General features: G+C 36.8%; 2 protein-coding genes across 2 annotated transcripts; both read right to left on the reverse strand.

Moving 5' to 3' along the window:
• Positions 1–820: 820 nt before the first annotated feature.
• Positions 821–6,369, reverse strand: LOC135692521 (uncharacterized). The gene is made up of 5 exons (XM_065210676.2): positions 6,232–6,369; positions 5,771–5,871; positions 4,257–4,411; positions 3,909–3,988; positions 821–2,124 (listed from the first exon to the last, which is right to left on the reverse strand). The coding sequence occupies exons 1-5, from the start codon at positions 6,269–6,271 to the stop codon at positions 1,775–1,777; spliced, it is 726 nt and encodes a 241-aa protein (XP_065066748.2). The 5' UTR covers positions 6,272–6,369; the 3' UTR covers positions 821–1,774.
• Positions 6,370–11,646: 5,277 nt separating this feature from the next.
• LOC135692525 (ras-related protein Rab-7a) lies at positions 11,647–17,656 on the reverse strand. Its single transcript, XM_065210682.2, has 5 exons — positions 17,527–17,656; positions 15,446–15,515; positions 13,752–13,878; positions 12,606–12,824; positions 11,647–12,079 (listed from the first exon to the last, which is right to left on the reverse strand). Exons 2-5 carry the CDS (start codon positions 15,496–15,498, stop codon positions 11,858–11,860), a joined length of 621 nt encoding a protein of 206 aa, XP_065066754.1. The 5' UTR covers positions 15,499–15,515; positions 17,527–17,656; the 3' UTR covers positions 11,647–11,857.
• Positions 17,657–18,862: the final 1,206 nt, after the last annotated feature.

Genomic DNA, 18,862 nt, shown 5'->3' on the forward strand with positions numbered 1-18,862 from the left:
CCTTTCAACAAGTGCGAAAGTCCGAATATTTTATTTGTCGAAGCTGAGATAAAATAATTTCACGAGTTATTGAAAAATGAATTGAGAGCTAAAAACTTTGTCTTAGTAGTTACAAAAAAACTCCGGTTCAGTAGTTACCACCGGAGATGTAGTTGTCTTGTCGGTAGAATCTTCCTTTTGAAAATTCCTTAGGCAGGAATATTACATCAACCCTTGCTAGAAAAATTTTTCTGTGACTAGTTTCTCACTTTCTTTCTGAAACTAAAAAATTGAGACTCTAGGACCCCGGGTACTTATCATCATGAATCAATTGGGACTGACCATTCCATGAATCATTCTGAAAACTGTGCGTAGTTAATTCGTTTACCATACCTTTCCCGCCTTGCGGAGGCAATGTTCTTTGCAAAAATTTCACATGAAACATAAAGAAGCTGAAACATTAACCCTATGAAACCTAATAAATCTTCCGAAAAACTCTTGGGGCCTCTTTTTGTTTGTGTTAGTTTTATTTCAGGGAATTCTTTATCATTTTGTTCCGACTGTGGATTTAAAGCACAAAATCCTTCCTGTTGCGTCTGATAAAACATTGCTACTGTAGCATTGTGGCCTTTCAAACCTCCTTTGCATACAGTTTCTGACTACTGTAGTCAAATATAAAAACATGGAGCAATTGGAACTTCAAAAAAATTCATTACACTAGCTACTGAATGTTAGCGAAAAAATTTCCAACACAATATTCTGCTTCTAGATTTTCTCGATTTCAAAACTACCGCACAGGAGGGACATTAGGTAACGATGATCGGACATCAGCTAATATCACTGAAAAATATTCATAATCATTTGAAAGAATTATCGCTTCTTGTCATAGAAATAGTAATCTATCAATGAAATGGCAAAAATTTGATGTATCTGGTTTTATTATCAACGACAAAAAACCAACTCAATCGTAAAATTTCATCGTTAAAGCCTGGTTTTCGTATAACTTTTATGCGTCGGCGATACGTCGGCGATGATTCTCTTCAGCCTAGTTTCCATATAGCCCTTACGTGTTGCCGACATACCGGCGACACTCTCAGCCCAGGCCTTCTAGGGAGGTCTTCTAGGGAGGCTTTTGACCGTGCCCAACGAGTGGGCATGGTGATTGATAATGATTTTCATTGGCTAGTGTGTGTCATGTGTTCACACAGAGTCGCCGACGTGTCGGCGATGAATGTTTTCATGAAAATTTTCAGCCATCGCCGACGTTGCCGACTGAAAAAAGTTGAAATAGATTCAACTTTTGCAGGGCATCGCCGACACGTCGGCAACAGCTTTGTGGAAGTGTTTCCATTGAGCTTTCACTCGTCGGCGATGCATCGCCGACGTATACGGAAACCAGGCTTTACTGTTACAAGTGTCTCAATCGGCACGACGGAGGGCTTCGAGAGGGGCCTATATTAAATTACTCGAAAATTGCTTTCGTTTCATTCCAATTGGGAACAAAAATTGGTTCAAATTCTTTTTTGGTTTCAATTGGGAACTTTAAGGGGCACCTAATTACTAAACGATGCAAAATATGTTAAGAAAAACTAATATTGTAATATGTTATTGAAAATTACATCTATCTTATATGATGATAATATTAATGTGATAAGCCAATCAAGACCATTTGAATGCATAAGACAATACAAGAAAAGACATACAAGTAGAGAACAAAGAAGATTAATACAAAACAGTAAGGATAGCTACGATTATCTGCATGAATGTTTTAGACTTCATTTACAATTCAAGTCGATCAAAAAGTGGCATCATTGGAACGAATGTTTTCGTAAGTCGTTTGGTCGTTACCTTGGACGTCCGCATGTTTGACTGGTGACAGATATTTGCTGTCTTCATTGGGAAGGATTTTAAGATAGAGAGCGTCACTTTCTTGCCGTTGCATTTTAATGTAATTGTCACAAAAATCTGGCAAATCCGGGGTCGAGTGAAAATGGATTTGATTTCTAGATGACGCTAAATCTACGTATGAATATGACCGTTCATCTTTACTGCCGGCTGGCCGAAGTGCCGCAAGCACTGCTGCGCGATCAGTTGCGTACATATACTGTGGGCTTTCTGTCCGGTTTTCCGTAACTGTTGATGCGCCTACAAAAGTTAATTCAACAACAACTTAATTCAAACAACTTCAATTTTATTCGTATACTACAGATGAAGAATACTACATCAATATTGCAATATACAGAACCCAATGACAGTACAGAATAATATAGCTTGGACCGTTAACAAAAGGTATCATTAAAAACATAACAGTAATTACATTAACAAAAACAAATTTGGTTATATACTTTATAAACTGGAACAAGATAATATAGCATGTGGATTACGTTTCATTTTTCTCTCAATTCATAATTCTAATATTTTGCCAGCATCTGTTTTCTTAGTGGCAAGGTAAAATTTATTTCTCTTTTATATTTTTTATAGGCTTTTGGAGATTAATCCATAGGTATGCTTCTTTATTTTGTAGCATTAAATCACGCAAACGCGTACTTAGTTTACTTTTCTGAAAATCATTTATTTGACGGGTTTCTTGTTTATGTTAAAGATATTTGTTTTAAAAAGTTTACATAGGGCTTGTGGCATCTTGTCATTATTATGCTTTATTATATGCTTTAGCTGGAGAATCTTTAAGTCATACAGATCTTGTAGTTTGGGAAGTTTGATTCCTTGTGTTGGAAAAGATAGTCTTTAGAGTGTCAAATCCTTAATACTCCTTTTTTAGCCAGAAGATAGGTCTTAATGTAGTGGCTAATATTTAAATACACAATGGAATCATATAGTGTTTTCAGGCAGTCTTTAGGAAAATAATGCCTCAGTTTGAAAACATGGATGCATATTTAACAATTTTGTTGTTTATTTTGTCAACATGCTTTTGCCACGATAGTTTATTATCAATTTTGATGCCAAGATACTTTATCATATCTGCTTGTTTAAGAGGCTCCCCTATTTTAAGGACAAACGCTTGGTATTTAGTGGTTTGTGTGACGGCTTGAATATACAGTGGCTTGTTTTCTCAAGATGCACAACTAGTATTTGCTTTGAACCAATCATAGGTTTTTCTTAGTTCCATATTCGTTTCTTTAGCCAGGGTGCTAGTGCACTTTCCAAAACTGAGAAGGTTGGTATCATCCGCAAAAGTCTAGGTTTTGAATATGTTGCATTCAAGATATCATGAACATGAAAGGTGAAAAGGATTGGTCCTAGAACAGATCCTTGAGGCACTCCAATAGGCAAGATTTATAAAGAATTTTCGGCAGAAAAACAAAAACAGGCAATTTTTTTCTAGGGGTTAATAAAAACGGTGCCTTCTACGTTTGAATTGGCTAATTGGATTGGCCACTTGAATTAAATGAAGAACTTCTGAGACTCATTCAACATACAGAAAAGACATGCCGGATATCAAGCTGGGTGGTCAGCTATGTAGGGTATGAGTTGTGTGACTACGTGTTAGTGGTGAATTTGGGTGTCAATAGTGGGATGGGCTTTTAGTGGTGAGACTGGGTGTGTCAGTGGAGAGATGGTGTGACTAGGTGTTAGTGGTGGGACTGGGTACCAATGGTAGGTATGGTTTTTAGTGAGAATTGTATTAGTCTTGAGACTGGGTGTGTCATTGAAGAGATGGAGCAGCAGTGGTGTTATTGAGCATCAATGGCGAGATGGGGTGTCAGTTGTGTGACTAGGTGTCAGTAGTGAGACTGGTAGTGGGTACCAATGGTAGTGGGAGTGAGAGGAGGTATAAATGGTGTTTTGTGAGGCTATCGAAAAATAATGTTATGGCTTGGAATTTGCTAATCACCTGACTTACAAATGGTATCTATCTAATATGGTAGCATTGAAGAAAAGAAAAAAGGCTATATCAAAGACTTCTCTACCTCTTAGATAAACTTGCAGCAAGGCATCATTTTCAACATTGGTCGTAGAATTCCTTTCATTGTTAACAATGACATCTCTCCTTTAAGGCAAAAATAGAAAAATTCTTTACTCCTGATGGCTCAACTTATACTATAACTTATGGCACAAAACCAAAATTCTACACAAAATCTGGCAGTGATTTTTTACTGACGATGAGGATACCAAAGTTGCAACTACTTATAAGCTGTATATTATAACTTACCTAAATCTTTGGTAAGCCATTTTATACGTCAAAAATGAAAAACGAAATGAAAAAATAAAAAGACAATGAAAATCTGGCTTCAGTTATATCGAAAATTCCAACTCACTTTGACCTCAAAGAGGTTGTCTTGTATTTGAGACTCAGAACAACAAAACCGATGATTGCTAGAAACAATGCAGAACCGGAGAAGCCAACAACTATTGTAGGAATTAATGAAAATGATGTTGAGTTGACATAAGGCTCTGTCGTGTTTTGAATGACCTGCAAATGTAAGCAAAAAGGTAACAATCAATGCTTTAAGGCTAGAAAAACAAAAATTGAATTCCAGTTTTCAACAGCTAAGAAAATGTTGCTTCATTACAGGGTTTCCAGATGGGATTCATAAAAAAAGGCCAGACAGAAACTAACTTGAAATGAGCATGAAGCTTCTGTGCATCTTTGAGCTGCAGAAACCATGCAGGTTTAGTGGGAAATTGGCATATTCTACACAGGTGAGCAATGGTGAAAAGAGTAGTAGTAAAAAAGCTGCAAATTATTCAAAAAATGTGGTACATAAGCAAGTCAACCATTGCAGTCTTGAGGTATAGATTTTGCTATCTATTTTGTAATAATCGGGAAGGACAGAGGAATCAAAGGCATACATGCACTTGCACTAAAATGTGAGCAGTACAATTGGAGAGTGAGCTAAATCTTGATTTGCAGAAGAGGTTAGCAAAAATTCAACGCCTTCATCATTCCAAAGACTAGACCAGAGTATATTGCAAGACAAGCTTCATGACTATATTGCAAGACAAGAAGTTCATTAAAGGATCAACTTGAGCAATGCATTGTGGTTGAGGGTGTTGTACGAGAGGATGATGTACGAAAGGTATAAAGGGAACTGCTTTAAGACCTTGGGGAAAACTCATCCTAATTTTGAGAAGCTTTTAAAAGCATCATTATTGACACTGAACATCAATTACAGGGCCACCCCTTTACATTGAAAGTAGTGTTGAGGAGAAAAACATACATTCTCTTTCAAAATGTAATAATCTGGGGATATCATGCATAAGATAAGAAATATGAAAGTAATCTTGCAATTTACTGTTTAGGTTTGGTGGATTGCACAGATAAAGGCAAAAAGAAGAAATATTAAGATGAAATTTAAAATCAAGGATGGCGAGAGCAAATCTGCATATTTAATTTATTGTTTACAAACAGAATTACCCCTATGCAAGGAGAAATAAGGCCCTAAGTGTATAATTTTGCTCTATATAATCTTATATTTGGTTAAAAGTCTTGTTTGAGATCATTTTGGGAGAAAATGGACAGTATTTAGGGGACTTTGGACAAATTAGAGTGAGACCATTTTGATAAGGGAGACTTTGTGGGTGCTATCACTATGCTGAGCTTTGTTAAGTTTTTTGGGGGTTTGTTGAGTTTAATGTTCAAATCACAAATAATGGACCTGCCTGGTATTTCCATTAGTTGGTTCCAAAAGTTAAGAGTGTTTTGGGAAAGATCACAAGATCATATAAATCTAAAAGTTACAAGTTTCTTTGTGTTTCTTCAATGGTTTTACAGAATGCATTAATTCAAAGTAGGTGTAAACTAAAAAAGACAAAAACATGAAATACTTACACTTGATGCTTCATGTGTAGTATTTTTGAAATTGTGAGGAGCAGAAGTTGATGTTACGTGAGGAGCTGAAGTTGCTGTTGTGTTCCAAAGAAATGTGACAGCTGATGACAAAGTTTTTGAAATCATTTATAAGAAATCACTTAAGCCTACAAAATTTTAATATCCCCAGGTTAAATTTTACATGTAGTCTCATAAAACCATTTTTATTTTTAAAGGAAAGTCCATCTTTCAACTATCAAACATATTTAGATCATTTGTTTGCAGTAACGATTTCAAGACTGTTGATGGTTTTTACCGAATGTAGAACTCAAAAAACACAAATACTCAAGAATTGGACTGAAAAGTCGATAACATGATTCAAATTTTGTTGGGGGAAGCACTCACCCTGACCATTGACCACAACTATGGTCCATAATCACTTCTACAATGTACCATGGTTCGAGAGAGAAAAAATGACTTACTTTGCTTTGCTGTGCCCCCTCTTGTCATCTTCTGCAACATTTTACCATCCCAGTGACAGTTCTTTTAAAATGAATGTTCCAGCGGAAGACACAATAATAGGAGGAAAACATTGCTGTTGTTGTCGTCTTTAAAAAGTGAGGGGGCGGTCTTCAAAATCTCGATAGAGTGCCCCTCCCCCACGTAAGATCGCCTCCCCCCTTATGTTTTCACTAGAGTCATAAGGGTCCTAAAGATCGTAAGAACCCCCCCCCCCCCCAAAAAAAATTTCATTGTGCCCCCCGGAGCCCACCAAAATTTCATTGAGCCCCCCGTCGGCACTTCAAACTTGCCAAATGAACATAACTTCCACTTCGTGATTCTTTTTTCATTGTTTGATTTTTTTCAATTTTTTTTTTTCATTTATTGAACTAGAATTACCACAGCAGAAATGGTGTTATATTACATCTTTGTGGGTGGTTCACTCACTGTCGGCACTCTGACATTAACGCCCCCCCCCCAGCATTTTTTTCTAGCATCATCCCTGGACATAAGGATCCTTACGACCGGATGTTCCTTTGTGATCAATAGCGTGAGTAATATCATAGTGAAAACTTCCAGGTATACTAAAATCATTGCTCGCAATCCGAATCTGGGGTCAAAAAGTTTGTACAAAATAATTTGAAGAACTTTTTCAAAAGGAGGCCGTAAGTCGAATTGGTCTATTAACTTGCATTTCTTCGACGCCTTCATCTTTTGACTTTTTCGCTCTGAGGCTCTGAGGAGAGGACCTTTATCATTATTGTCTCTAATATTATGTTATCTTAATATTGATTGGGAGGCTGGATTATTACTTAGAAATTGTTTTCAATTGAGTTATTATTTATGGGCCCTAAAGCCAAGGGCCCCCGGGTCAGTGACCCCCCTGACCCCCCCTCTCCTCAGCACTGTGCTCGATCCATGCAGACAAGTGGCGAGGAAAAAGGCGCCACTTTCAAATCATAAGAAATCTCACTACTTTTACGATACTTCTGACGCTTATGAGAACAAAAGATTTTTTATTCTTACGATGATGGCACTTTAATCAGTGGCGTACCCAGGGTTGCAGCAGTGGGGAGGTCTGGGGCACAGCCCCCAGAAATTTTTTGACCACGCCCTTCAAACACTCGCAAATGCGGGGAAACGCCTTTTTTGCAAAAATGTTACCTCATTATTTGATTCATGTTAGCAACGGTACAAACATGCAGTATACTACCCCCCCCCCCCCCAACGAGTTTTACATCACTTTTGGACTAACCTCAAGGAGCATATTTTAGAAAAGTGGGGGGTCCGGACCCCCCATTCCCCCCAGTGGCGGCCTGGCTGGGGACTGGGGGGGCCAGGGCCATCCCAGCTGACATTCTTATAGGGGCGCCAAAGCTTGTATAGGGCGCCAAAAACTCGAAAAAAGTTTGATAGGACCGACTTGTCTGATTATTAGGTCTCTAAGAGGTCAGCAGAGACAAAGAAGACGCCATAAAATTCAAAAGTTTATTGGGGCGCACGCCGCCATACCCCCCCTAGAGCAGTCTCACTTCAAGGGCACGTCTTTGTGCCCCTTCAGTACTGTATTATCCAGACAAAACATTTGTACTGTTCCCAGGGGCGAAAAAATTAATCAATTTTTTAGAGGATTGTCAGGAAACTAACAGTTAAATTCTTTGTGTGGAGCACACAGCACTTAAAGTGCACACAGACTGTGTTTAGGGTGTCAGAGGACAGTCTGTGTTTAGGGTATCCGGACTCATGAACCCTTTCCAGGAAAAATTTTGATTTTTGATGAGTCTCTTTGGCTCTGCTGGCCTTTAGAGACCTAATTAACAGACAATTTGGTTGTTTAATTGCTTCATCCTAGATTAGCCCATATGTTATATCTCAAGTCACTTCCACGCACGTACAATTTCAAGTGCACAAGATAACAAGAAATAATGCTAAAAAGTGCATTCAAAGCTAAAACATAATGAAACCAGCTCTTATTAGGTTTTTTCATAAAGAATAAAATTAAACAGATGGCTCGAAAGTTGTGTCGGGCCTAATTTTCTTAACTGTTGCGTTTTGTTTGGCCTTTAATAATATTTCTTTAAAGTTCGATGAAATATTTACTTCATTTTTTATCAAATGACATGATGCATTCAAAGATATGCTGGAAACTCATTTTCTAGCCTTATGACTAACTGGAATCCTCCACTTATTGGCTAGAACCGACTCTTTCCATTATTTGCTACCCCTACACTCCCCTAATTTGCCCCTTGACTTTTAGTTGAGTTGTATGCATTTTTTGAGCTTGTTTAGCTGCCCCAAAGTACAAGTTTAGCAAAACAAAGGTAAATGTTTTATCTGGTGCTTTGGATTCCTCTCCAAGATGCCAAATGAACACAACAGTTACAAAGAGAACAAAACTCTCATTCTACCACATCGTAAGGTCTCTTGAAAGTTCCCCAAATATGTTCTTGACACATTTTTATTTAGTTTATCTGCTTGGATTGGTTTCTAAGAGACAGTCAATTTTGTACGTGAGTCGGTCCAACTTGTCCTGACACCCCCATGTAAAATTATTTTATTTGCGTCCCTGTGCTCATGTGGGGGTCAGTAGATTTTGTCTCTTTGCTTTATTTCTCATGGAAGGACCAATTTGTCTCCACGATACAACGATAGGGTGGATTCTTTTCCCTATTACAAAGTAATGAAATCCATTTTAAGACTGGAATTAATCAAACGTACTAAAAGCATGCCTTAAAAATAGCAGAATTTTTTAAACGATTTCAAGAAAATGACGGCAATAAATACTTTGAAATGTATTTTAAGCTTATCTAAAGGGCGTGGTCGCAAAAATTGTCAGCTCGCTACGCTCGCAAGAAAGCCTTTATTGAGAGTTATACCAAGGGCCTCCGTCAACCTCTCGCCGACCCTTCCCAATGTTGGTTTTTTAGTCGAATAAAGCCATTAACTCGAGCCCCCCCCCCCTTAATTTTGAATTTCTTGACACCACCCCTGGACTGCCAATATTGTCAGGAAAAAGACAATAATGTAAGTTATGGAGGGCGCCATTTTGATGCTGGCCCTACTAGGCGAAAAGGGCCAGGCCGCCACCGCTCCCCCCCCCCCCCTTGGGTACGCCACTGATTTTAATGATGGCGTTTTCATTTGGATTATAAGAAACATAAGCGACGCGGACTTAAAAATTATGTTTCTTATGGTCGTTATGACCCTGATGACCAGGGACGAAACTGCTGAGGGGGTATGGGGGTGCTGCATCCCCCCCAATCTAAAAAAACAGATTTTGTCGGGCAAATTTATGGCTGCCAGCATATCGGTCGGGCAAATAAGGAAATTTTGTTTAGGTCGCACTTTTATTACTACTTTTTGCCTCTGCGTGGTTTTTGAATTTATGGTTTTTTCCCCCATCTTTTTCATCTTTTTCCCCCAATCAATCAATACTTTCTTTTCCAAATGTATGAAAGTTTCATCATAAATTCATAGGGTGTTATGCCCCGAAATTCTCTTAGGTTTTTACACTTACGGTCTGAAAGTATTGCACCTTTCGCCAAAAACTGGCCGCACAGCTGCCAAAGTTAATTAACTAAAAAAAATTCAAATGGCTGTAACAAATAACAGAAAGTTTTAAGCCTACAATTCAAGCAGGAAATGTAATTAAGTAATTAAGATATGAATTGCCAAAAACTTTCGAGTTTCTTCTATTTCTGAACAATATCCATGATTATAAAAACACGAAAATTGAGCTTTGATGACAGGTGTACCTGTAAAATATTTCCAATAAAAAACTTTTCTTTCCTTGAGGCAGGTGCGTAGCGTGCGGGGCTGTGGGGAATGTACACCCTCCTAACTTTCAGAGAACTCGTCGGTAGAATTAAATTTATAACAAAATATTAATGTAACAAAAGAATTTCTGTCGGTAAAATATGGATTTGCATCTCATACCCCCCCCCCCCTCCTCCCCAGCGAGAATGGTCACGCGACGCCACTGGCTTGAGGGTTTTTGTTATGGTGAATTCAGAGATACTGACTTTCTGCTTTGGTGTCTAGAATGTTTAAATTCCTTACGGAGCAACCGAAAGTTGAAAATGAAACTCAGAAAATCTTTCGCGGTCCCCGATGATTTCAGCCCTTGAGGCGATGTGCTCTAAAAATGAAGTTCATGCATGACACGCCCTTTCATCAAGCTTGACACGCCCTTTCGTTGGGCATCTAAGCTTCATACCCCCCTAATAAAAATAGCGAAGTTTTACTCCTGCCTATGACTCTAGTGAAAACCAGGCTTAAGCGAGCGCTTCTCTCGATTGAGCGCCCCCCTTTCGTAGCGCTTATGTATCATGTTTTCAGATATCATGTCTTTTCAGAATTTCTCAGAAGTGAACCCCCGGGACCTTTAAACGTCACGTACAATAGTGTCTCAAGAACAAAATCGTAATGCGTGGGGAAAGGCAAATCGTTCTGTAGCAATAAGATGAGAAAATACAAAGTTTCCACTTTTCCGTTTGCCTATTTCTATAAGGCCCTATAACTTTCTTCCACATATACAGTTGAAACAGTTGGGAAAAATCTTTATTGGGAAAATGGGTCTTTTGTGTAAAATCTTAATCATGTAAAAGTTGACTTCTCCAAAGCTAACATAATTTTCCAACAAGAACTCTTTTTTCATATATAAAACAGACCCTAACTTCGGTGTGCAGAAAAGCTAGATTAAGACACAGTTGGTTCTTAAATCCCCCATGAGATTTGCAAATAAAAAAAGGCAAACTGCTGGGTGATCATTGCATTTCAGCAATGAAGGAAAGACCCTGAAGACCACAAATTCGCATCTTTTACATTTTCCTTATCATTATAACTTCAAGCAGTAAATTCTGAAGTAAAAAGTACAAATAATGATGTTGCAGTCCAATTGTATATCAGTACAGTAGTGAAGCAATTGGTATCTCACTTAAATGCAAAAATCTTAATACAATTTGAATTTACATGCCCCTTATAAACGCAAAAAGTCACGAGACACTTAAAGTCAGCTACATATAAAATATCATTGATCAGCGGCAGACACTTGTCAAATAATGGGAGGGGGGCAAGCCTATTGTTTTGATAAAGACCATTCTCTTTACAAATATTGGGGGGTGTACCCCCTTTGCCCGCAGGTGTTTGCCACTAATATAGACATCATTTGAACAGATTTTATTGAGTCAGAAACTTTCAAACAGCTGCATTGCTGTAAAAATTTTGAACATATTTTGTTGATAATGATGCTAGTGCCCAGTTTACACAAACTATAATTGCAAATATAATTCAGACGAATGGTTTCCAAGGACCTAAGATGACAAGAGGAGGATAATTGATACAAATATCATATTACTTCAAATGTTTAGTCTGACTCAAAGTGATAACAAATCAAAACTGCACAAAGTGTATATATTTGAAATGAAATTTATACCCTAAATAAAATGGTTCGATGAGAGTTTTACAGTACAAATTAACCATACAAACAGAAATAATTATTGTGAATACCATTTGGATGCAATATCATTTAACCATAGAAAATTGGATGCTACTCCATAGATGCACTTTACAACAAAGGAAAAAGGGTGCTGACAGAGCATTTTTAATTCAGCAGGCACAGTCCCCTCCTGGTCTGGGTTTGCTGTCATTTGATAGCTTGATTTGATCTGGAAAGTCATTATATAACTCAACCTCAGTTTCCTGTGCTAGTGCCTTTCTTGCAATTGTTTGAAATGCTTGTTCAACATTTATTCCTTCCTTTGCACTGGTTTCAAAGTATGGAATATCATTCTTGCTGTGGCACCATTGTTGTGCCCTTTTTGCAGCTACCTAAATAAACAAATAAAAAACTTGACAGGAATGTGAATGCATATGGCAAAATTTGACAATGTAATTTTTGTAGGAAAAGGTAGGCTCTTGCAGGTTCCTCAAAAAGATTTGCTGTTACACTTGGACAGAAAGAATATGCTAGTGTAATTGCTTATACAAAGTGGATCGATACATCAGTTGAATGACTTACCAACAATGAGATTGTCTGTTACTTTTTGTGTGTTGTTTTAAAAAACTGTTCATAAGAGCATGGTCTACATGGACTCTCTTCTTAATCAATATAATGCAAAATATCCAAAAAAATGGTATTAGATTTATACCATTAATACTTCTCCCAGCTGACCTTGACAAACAGTAATGATGTGTTTGAGATGAATATTTGTAAATATTCTGACAAAAATCAAAAAACATAATTTCTACCAGATAGGACAAAGCAATTTTCATAACAGTGACAAATAAAAGTCTTGAGCACAAGGCTCTGTGAAGTAAGACATGGGATAATGAATAAAAAATTAAATATACAGACCGCTCTATTTTCCAGATCAACCTTATTACCAAGAACAACAAATGGAAAATTTTCAGGGTCACGAGGGCTAGCTTGAATCAGGAATTCATCTCGCCAACTGTCTAATGTTTTGAAAGTATTTGGTGCAGTGACATCAAAAACCAGAACACAACAATCTGCTCCCCGGTAGAATGCAACTCCCAAGCTTTGAAACCTTTCTTGGCCTGCAGTATCCCAGATCTGGTAAAGAGGTAAAACTCATCATACATTTTACAATTTTACAAAACTCATCAAGATTTAACAATAATCTGATATATTAATCATAGTCTGTGGAATATCTATGTATGAAATTATTGTCTTTGTATTCTATTTATAATAATTTGGGACCAGAAAAATGTCTTTCACAAAATTATATGAGACACCACTATGAAGACCTTTTGTGTTCTTGTATGATGCTACGTTGTCACAAAACATTCTTTTAAAAGAATAACCCTGCCAAACACAGTGAGTAAATTGCTGAGCAAAATGTCCTTTGTGCCTTTTCGGCCAGTCAAATTCAAGCAGATCATTTTTGTTTGCAAATTGGCCTTTTAAGGGTCTGAAAAAAGTATCTAACAATTTTTGTCTGATCCACTCTTGGCCAAATTTCACTGTGTGCACACTCGCTGAGAATGTTACACACTGCCTTGAGAAAAATTTAACTGCATTACTTCGGCACCCAACACATATAAACAAAAACACCATACCATAAGATACTTCTATTGTTTGATTCTAACATGAATTCATAATAGCTATGTACTGAACAAGCGTAACTACACATTTTATTCTAAACTGTTTAGATGTTTTTAATCTAAAAATTTCCTTCTTTAATGATAAAAAGTGTGATACAGATTTTTTATTGTTCTCTACCACTCAACCAGCACCGGCAGTTTTCCTTGTTTAACATTAATATTTTATCATGGTATTTCCTAAATGATGAATGCTATAATTTAAAAATGATTCCAGGAGCAACAAGACAAAGTTTTCAATAAAACAGTAATCTCTACAAAATGCAAAGCAATATAAAGCTTCTTTGCGAGAAGCAGGTTTGTGACAAAATGTGCAATCATTGAGCTAGAAGCTTGCATTTAATGTATTCGGTACAAAATAACAGCAGTTGATTGGTACCTGCATTGTAACAAGACGATCATCCACATTTACTTCTTTTGTCAAGAAGTCAGCACCAATAGTTGCTTTATACTGATTACTAAACTTTTTGTTTACATATTGGTTCATCAATGATGTTTTTCCAACACTAAAAAGAAGAATATTTGGATACTGTATGTAAACAAACAATATTACACATATATAAATATATATAATTAAAGCCATGTTCTGAAGATTGCCTTTGGCAAGAGCTAGTACCATTTATTATGTACAAAGAATGAGTACATATAGCTGTGATGGGGGACCCTGTTTAAGTAAGTAATTAAGTAAGTAAGTAAGTAACCAACTAAGTGACAAGGTTTCCGTAACAGAATGCTATACGAATAATTCCAGTTTTCCTCTAATTAGTGTCCCGCTTTTGGCTGGAAAATTTCAGCAAGTCAATTTTGCAAATTTTTATTCTGGCCGTGCCAAAAGAGAAGTTGGCACAATTTCAAAGGAAGCTGCAGCACACATTTCATTAATTGTGCACTCATACAATGGAAGAAATGGCTTTTGTGGAAATTAGGGTTTCCTATCCGATAAAATTTTCAATTATTGACAAAGCTGTTTGATAACACTGAAACAATCCCCATGAAAATTTTCTCAGATCATTGGTTGAATTGCAATTAGCTGTTTTGTCAATGGAACAGTGTCTAGATGGATGTATGTCATAAAGAAACTTCCAGAATCTGTGACGCAGTTAAAATGTTCATCTTCAAAATCTTACTACTTCAAATGAAACAAAAAACTCTTAAAGTTTGCAACATCTCTGCATAATCATGAACTATTATAAATGAATGCAAATGGTTATGAACCAGCAATAATCACCATTAAGCAGTGTTAATAATCATGAATCATTGTGAGTGATAGAGAATCGTCATGAGTAATAATAAATTTGTGATGGTCAAGGCGGATCAGCTCAAACAATCATGAATCATTGTAAATTGGCATCCCTTAAAAGCTCTATTAGCCCTCTCTCTTTGAAGCCAAATTACCATGCCAAAATTTAAAATAAGCCACCCCTCTTCATCAACACCCCACTTTAGCCCCTAATGTCAAACAAAGAATACATGTACATTGAGTGTTTCTCTTGACAGGTCAGGGTTGCCTTGTGTGCCATGTTGATTATTTCAAAGAAATCCCAAAGCATTATGGCATTTTTATTCTATGTTTAATTTTTAATAATTAATAAGCCCTCTTTGCAAATAAGCTCCCCTTTCAAATAAGCCCCCTTCTAGGACTGAAAAAATAAATAGGCCCCCTGGGTCTCAATAGAGCTTTTACAGTAAATCAAAACAAATCAGCCCATAAGATCGTACTCCACCGTCAATGACAATTTCAACGAAAGTAAATTCTCGCCGAGACCCTGTATTCTGATATTGTTTCTTTATAAACATCTTCACAGAAAAGCCCAATCTGTCTTTACTGAGCTCATATTACGTACCAGACATCTTCTTCGCACATAGCCATTGGGCCCCTATGTTATATCTTCAAATATTTAGCCTATATGCAAACTTAACAAATAGAGGAAATTGTAAAGTCTGTGCAACAGAGCTCATTTTCTTGTATACAGTACATCACAACTTCTTGAGGGAATTCAGCAATTTAAAACCCTTGCAGAAAAATATGGATTTCAAAAAACTTTGGAAATTAAACATACAAAGTATACTTACCCACTATCTCCAAGAATTATAACCTTTAGAAGAACCTTCTTTCTTGATGACATCTTAACTGTTTTATGCACTAAAAGAAAAAGTTGTTATTAGAATATACATCTAATGAAAATGTCACATTCTTATTCATTTTATTGAGCAATTTCAGTGACTCAGTTGTAACTTTCAACAGTTAGTTCAAAACTCTGAACAGCAAACTGACAATAAATTCTTGCCCCGTGAGGATTATCAATTTAGGATGTTTTTGAATTAAAGCTTATTTGCGGAAGAGGTAGGTTGAACAAGGAGGGAGCACACAAAAATTATCTGAAAGTGACCATGAATATAGCTCATTTTGCCTTTTGCAAGTTCACTTCCTGTCTAAAGTATATACATATCTGATTTTCTGTTGAATAATGGTTGATCATGAACTATTTTTCTATAAAACCCCAACCTCTTCGAAGAAAATTTCATTGCAAAAACAAGGAGCTTTTTGCAATATAGGGGTGCTCTGTCTGAAAACTTTAAGACATGTCAGCAAAAAGATGTTTCACCCAGTTTGTCAGCAAATGGGACCTGAGCAAACACCCCACCCCCCCCCCCCCCCCGCCTTGAGCATAATAGCCAGCTGCAACCTGGCTTGCCTCATTCTGTAGATCTACTTTCAAGCCCTGCAAAGATGTGGAGATGTGGTTTCATGATGATATCAGGTCCCAAAAGTATGCTTATTATACCTAACTGTCTGTTGTAGCAAAGACAATCAGACACGCCATGCACTCATTATTGATCTTTGTCTTATGAAACCATGTTCTTTACTTAAATTTTGTGGATAAGTAGCCAATAGTTCATTTCTTCATCAAAAAATTGAAACTGGTATTGTGTTATGTTGGGTTTGGAAAAGTATGGTTACTTTGCTTATTTTTGGCCACCAAGCAGAAAAGCTTTTCCAACTTTATTTAGCAAAAAAGTTTGCCTTTTCTTTAATAATTTGCCCTGTCTATCTGCCAATCTGGTGATAAGCTTAATTCTATGTTACATTAATAAAACTACTTTTGCTTTATATTAGTTTTCAACAGACAACCATCTAAAATAATATAAATTGTATCTGCCAAAAAGGTCAAGCATTTTTGCTAGATCTCCTGTGCTTTTTGAAAGTCTGTATTTTTTATTCATTTTATTTAATGTTTGTTTACACAATAATAGCTAATAAACAGCTATCATAATAAACACCAACTGTTGCCAGTCTGTCAGCTAAAACCATCAGTAGAGAGTTATAAGAAATGGGCTCATACCTAGCAGTTGCTTGCAATGTCACATTAAGATTTGCTATGCATATATTAGTTGTATGAAACAAAGATTTTGGAATATCACTCTACTTCTTAATATTTTTGTTGATTTTGGTACCAACATTTACTTAAGGTTTCTTGAGCTATAAACACTAAAACCTAACGTGAGATAATATTGAATGCATAACAGCAATGATCTCTTCTTCACATGACCTTGAATTGGGTGGTTGCTTTGAAATTTATTGCTTTGAAAGTTCCACTTTTTAGAATGACCAAACTAAACATTTACTGAACGACATTATGAAACTGAAATACTGTCTGTGTCTGGTTTATCACATTTAATGCAGAAGGACAATTAGCCTTACGCTATCAACCATTTTCCGAAAACATTAGCGATTTTGTGTGGTAGCAGCAGGTTGAAAACTAAAATTTTGTGTGGTAGCAGCAGGCTTTCATGATGGTTGAATTGGGCCAATGCACACGACAAAAATTGCGAGCAGTTTTTGAGCTATGGAAACCCGTCTAATTGACAAGTTGCTATCAATTTTGAATAATCTTACATAGTTTGATTAGATGTCGTTACAGACATAAAATATCCTTACTGCTCAACAAAAAACCTGTTTCTCTAGGTATTGACAAAGCCCAGCCCACAATTTTCGCTGCCAAATTAGGCCGTCCGATAATTGAACCGAACCCTTTAAATTTTTTTAATTTGTAGAAATGGCTCGGCACAGATATCTTAACTTGTAGATTGCAAATGCAGCAACTATGTTTGACATAATTCGTGGATTTACCCCTATACAATATCTATTTTACCTTCAAATGAAACAGCGTAGATGTGTCCTTTCTTTCCTCTTCGTCGCTCCGTTCGCTCCAGAGGAAGGCAACACTGGTCACGAGAAAATTACGTAGCGTATCCCGTCATGCAATTCTTCAGGTACGGCTGTACGATGAAGGAAGTGGGTAAAATTTTGTTAAGGGTAGTCAGGGGTAATGTCGGACACCTATTTTTGACAACTTGTTTTTTATACCATTATCATTAATGTTTGTTTCAGATTACCAAACCAAAAACCGATAGCAAATAAGTTTTGGGCTGTCGGTGCGCCAAGGTGGTCTTCAGAATGTTTCACCGTTGTCAATCGTAAGACTGAAGTTGGCGATCTCTCTTCATTTGGACCATTTATTTTTGGGCTGTCGGTGCGCCAATCGCAAAGACGGCCATAAATAAAAACCCGACCGTTTTTGAGGGGATTGAGAAGAAGAAACAATGGCCTTCTTGCGCCGACTAGCAACACTTTGTAATGCAAAAGTCACAAGCCATACGACCATTAGCTAATGCACGAAAAAAGTACCTAGACATTGGTTTGGTTTGGCAGGGTCGCAAGAAAAACTTTTGCTCTCCACAGTCAAACTCCTGAAGTATCATGTTTTGTAACGTGTGAGGATGAAACTATAACAACATTAAGTTTATATACCCAATGACAATGCCAACTTGCACGCTTGTTGCTGTCGCCGTATAAAAGACCTCCTATCACATATCAAAGGTAATTAAATTTCATTTAATCAAGTCTGATTGTTATTATTACATTTATTTGTTTGTGCGGGTCGGCTTTGAGAGGTATTGCATGCAAATATAGCAACAAATTGTGTGGTAGCACTTCAAAAATTAATGTACTATGTAGAAGAAATTAAAATTTCTATTTGGTCCAGTTGCAGTATCATTTTCAAATTCATTTTATATTTCTATATCTGATATTTTCAAGTTTGCTGTTCCAGTTTCTCAAAACTGTCTTTTTAGTATTTCAGTTCAATTTGATTCGATATAGCATGATGCTTCAACTAGGCCTAAGGGTGTAAGATTTTTGACGCCATTAAATATATGTAATTTCCCCTGTAAGGATGATATGATGACAAAAACTTTGTGCAATATGACACAATTTCTACTTTAAATTCAAAATCTTATAAGGGTACTTTTGAAATTGGGAAGAACCAAGCTTGCGCATTTGATCGGGAAAATAACATTGCAACAAACAAAGTCAATTGGCTTACTAGTGGCAGTATTTCAAAAAAAGCGGTGGGTCAATTTAAATGGCTTATGTTACCTTTGCACCACCAGCAGCATTAGCTAAAAGACCCATGTTAGCAGGTAAAT

Source organism: Rhopilema esculentum, chromosome 3 (genome assembly GCF_057945365.1).
Source record: "Rhopilema esculentum isolate cy_ngs chromosome 3, ASM5794536v1, whole genome shotgun sequence".
Lineage (NCBI taxonomy): Eukaryota > Metazoa > Cnidaria > Scyphozoa > Rhizostomeae > Rhizostomatidae > Rhopilema > Rhopilema esculentum.

What these genes read in the sequence shown, in the direction of transcription:
- LOC135692521 (XM_065210676.2), bottom strand. Translation starts at nt 6,271, where the DNA reads ATGTTGCAGAAGATGACAAGAGGGGGCACAGCAAAGCAAA. An exon ending in AGGGGGCACAGCAAAGCAAA is followed by an intron (nt 5,872 to 6,231) that starts GTAAGTCATTTT and finishes CTTTGTCATCAG; the next exon opens with CTGTCACATTTCTTTGGAAC. An exon ending in CTACACATGAAGCATCAAGT is followed by an intron (nt 4,412 to 5,770) that starts GTAAGTATTTCA and finishes TTACATTTGCAG; the next exon opens with GTCATTCAAAACACGACAGA.
- LOC135692525 (XM_065210682.2), bottom strand. Translation starts at nt 15,498, where the DNA reads ATGTCATCAAGAAAGAAGGTTCTTCTAAAGGTTATAATTCTTGGAGAT. An exon ending in ATAATTCTTGGAGATAGTGG is followed by an intron (nt 13,879 to 15,445) that starts GTAAGTATACTT and finishes TCTTCTTTTTAG; the next exon opens with TGTTGGAAAAACATCATTGA. An exon ending in ATCGTCTTGTTACAATGCAG is followed by an intron (nt 12,825 to 13,751) that starts GTACCAATCAAC and finishes CCTCTTTACCAG; the next exon opens with ATCTGGGATACTGCAGGCCA.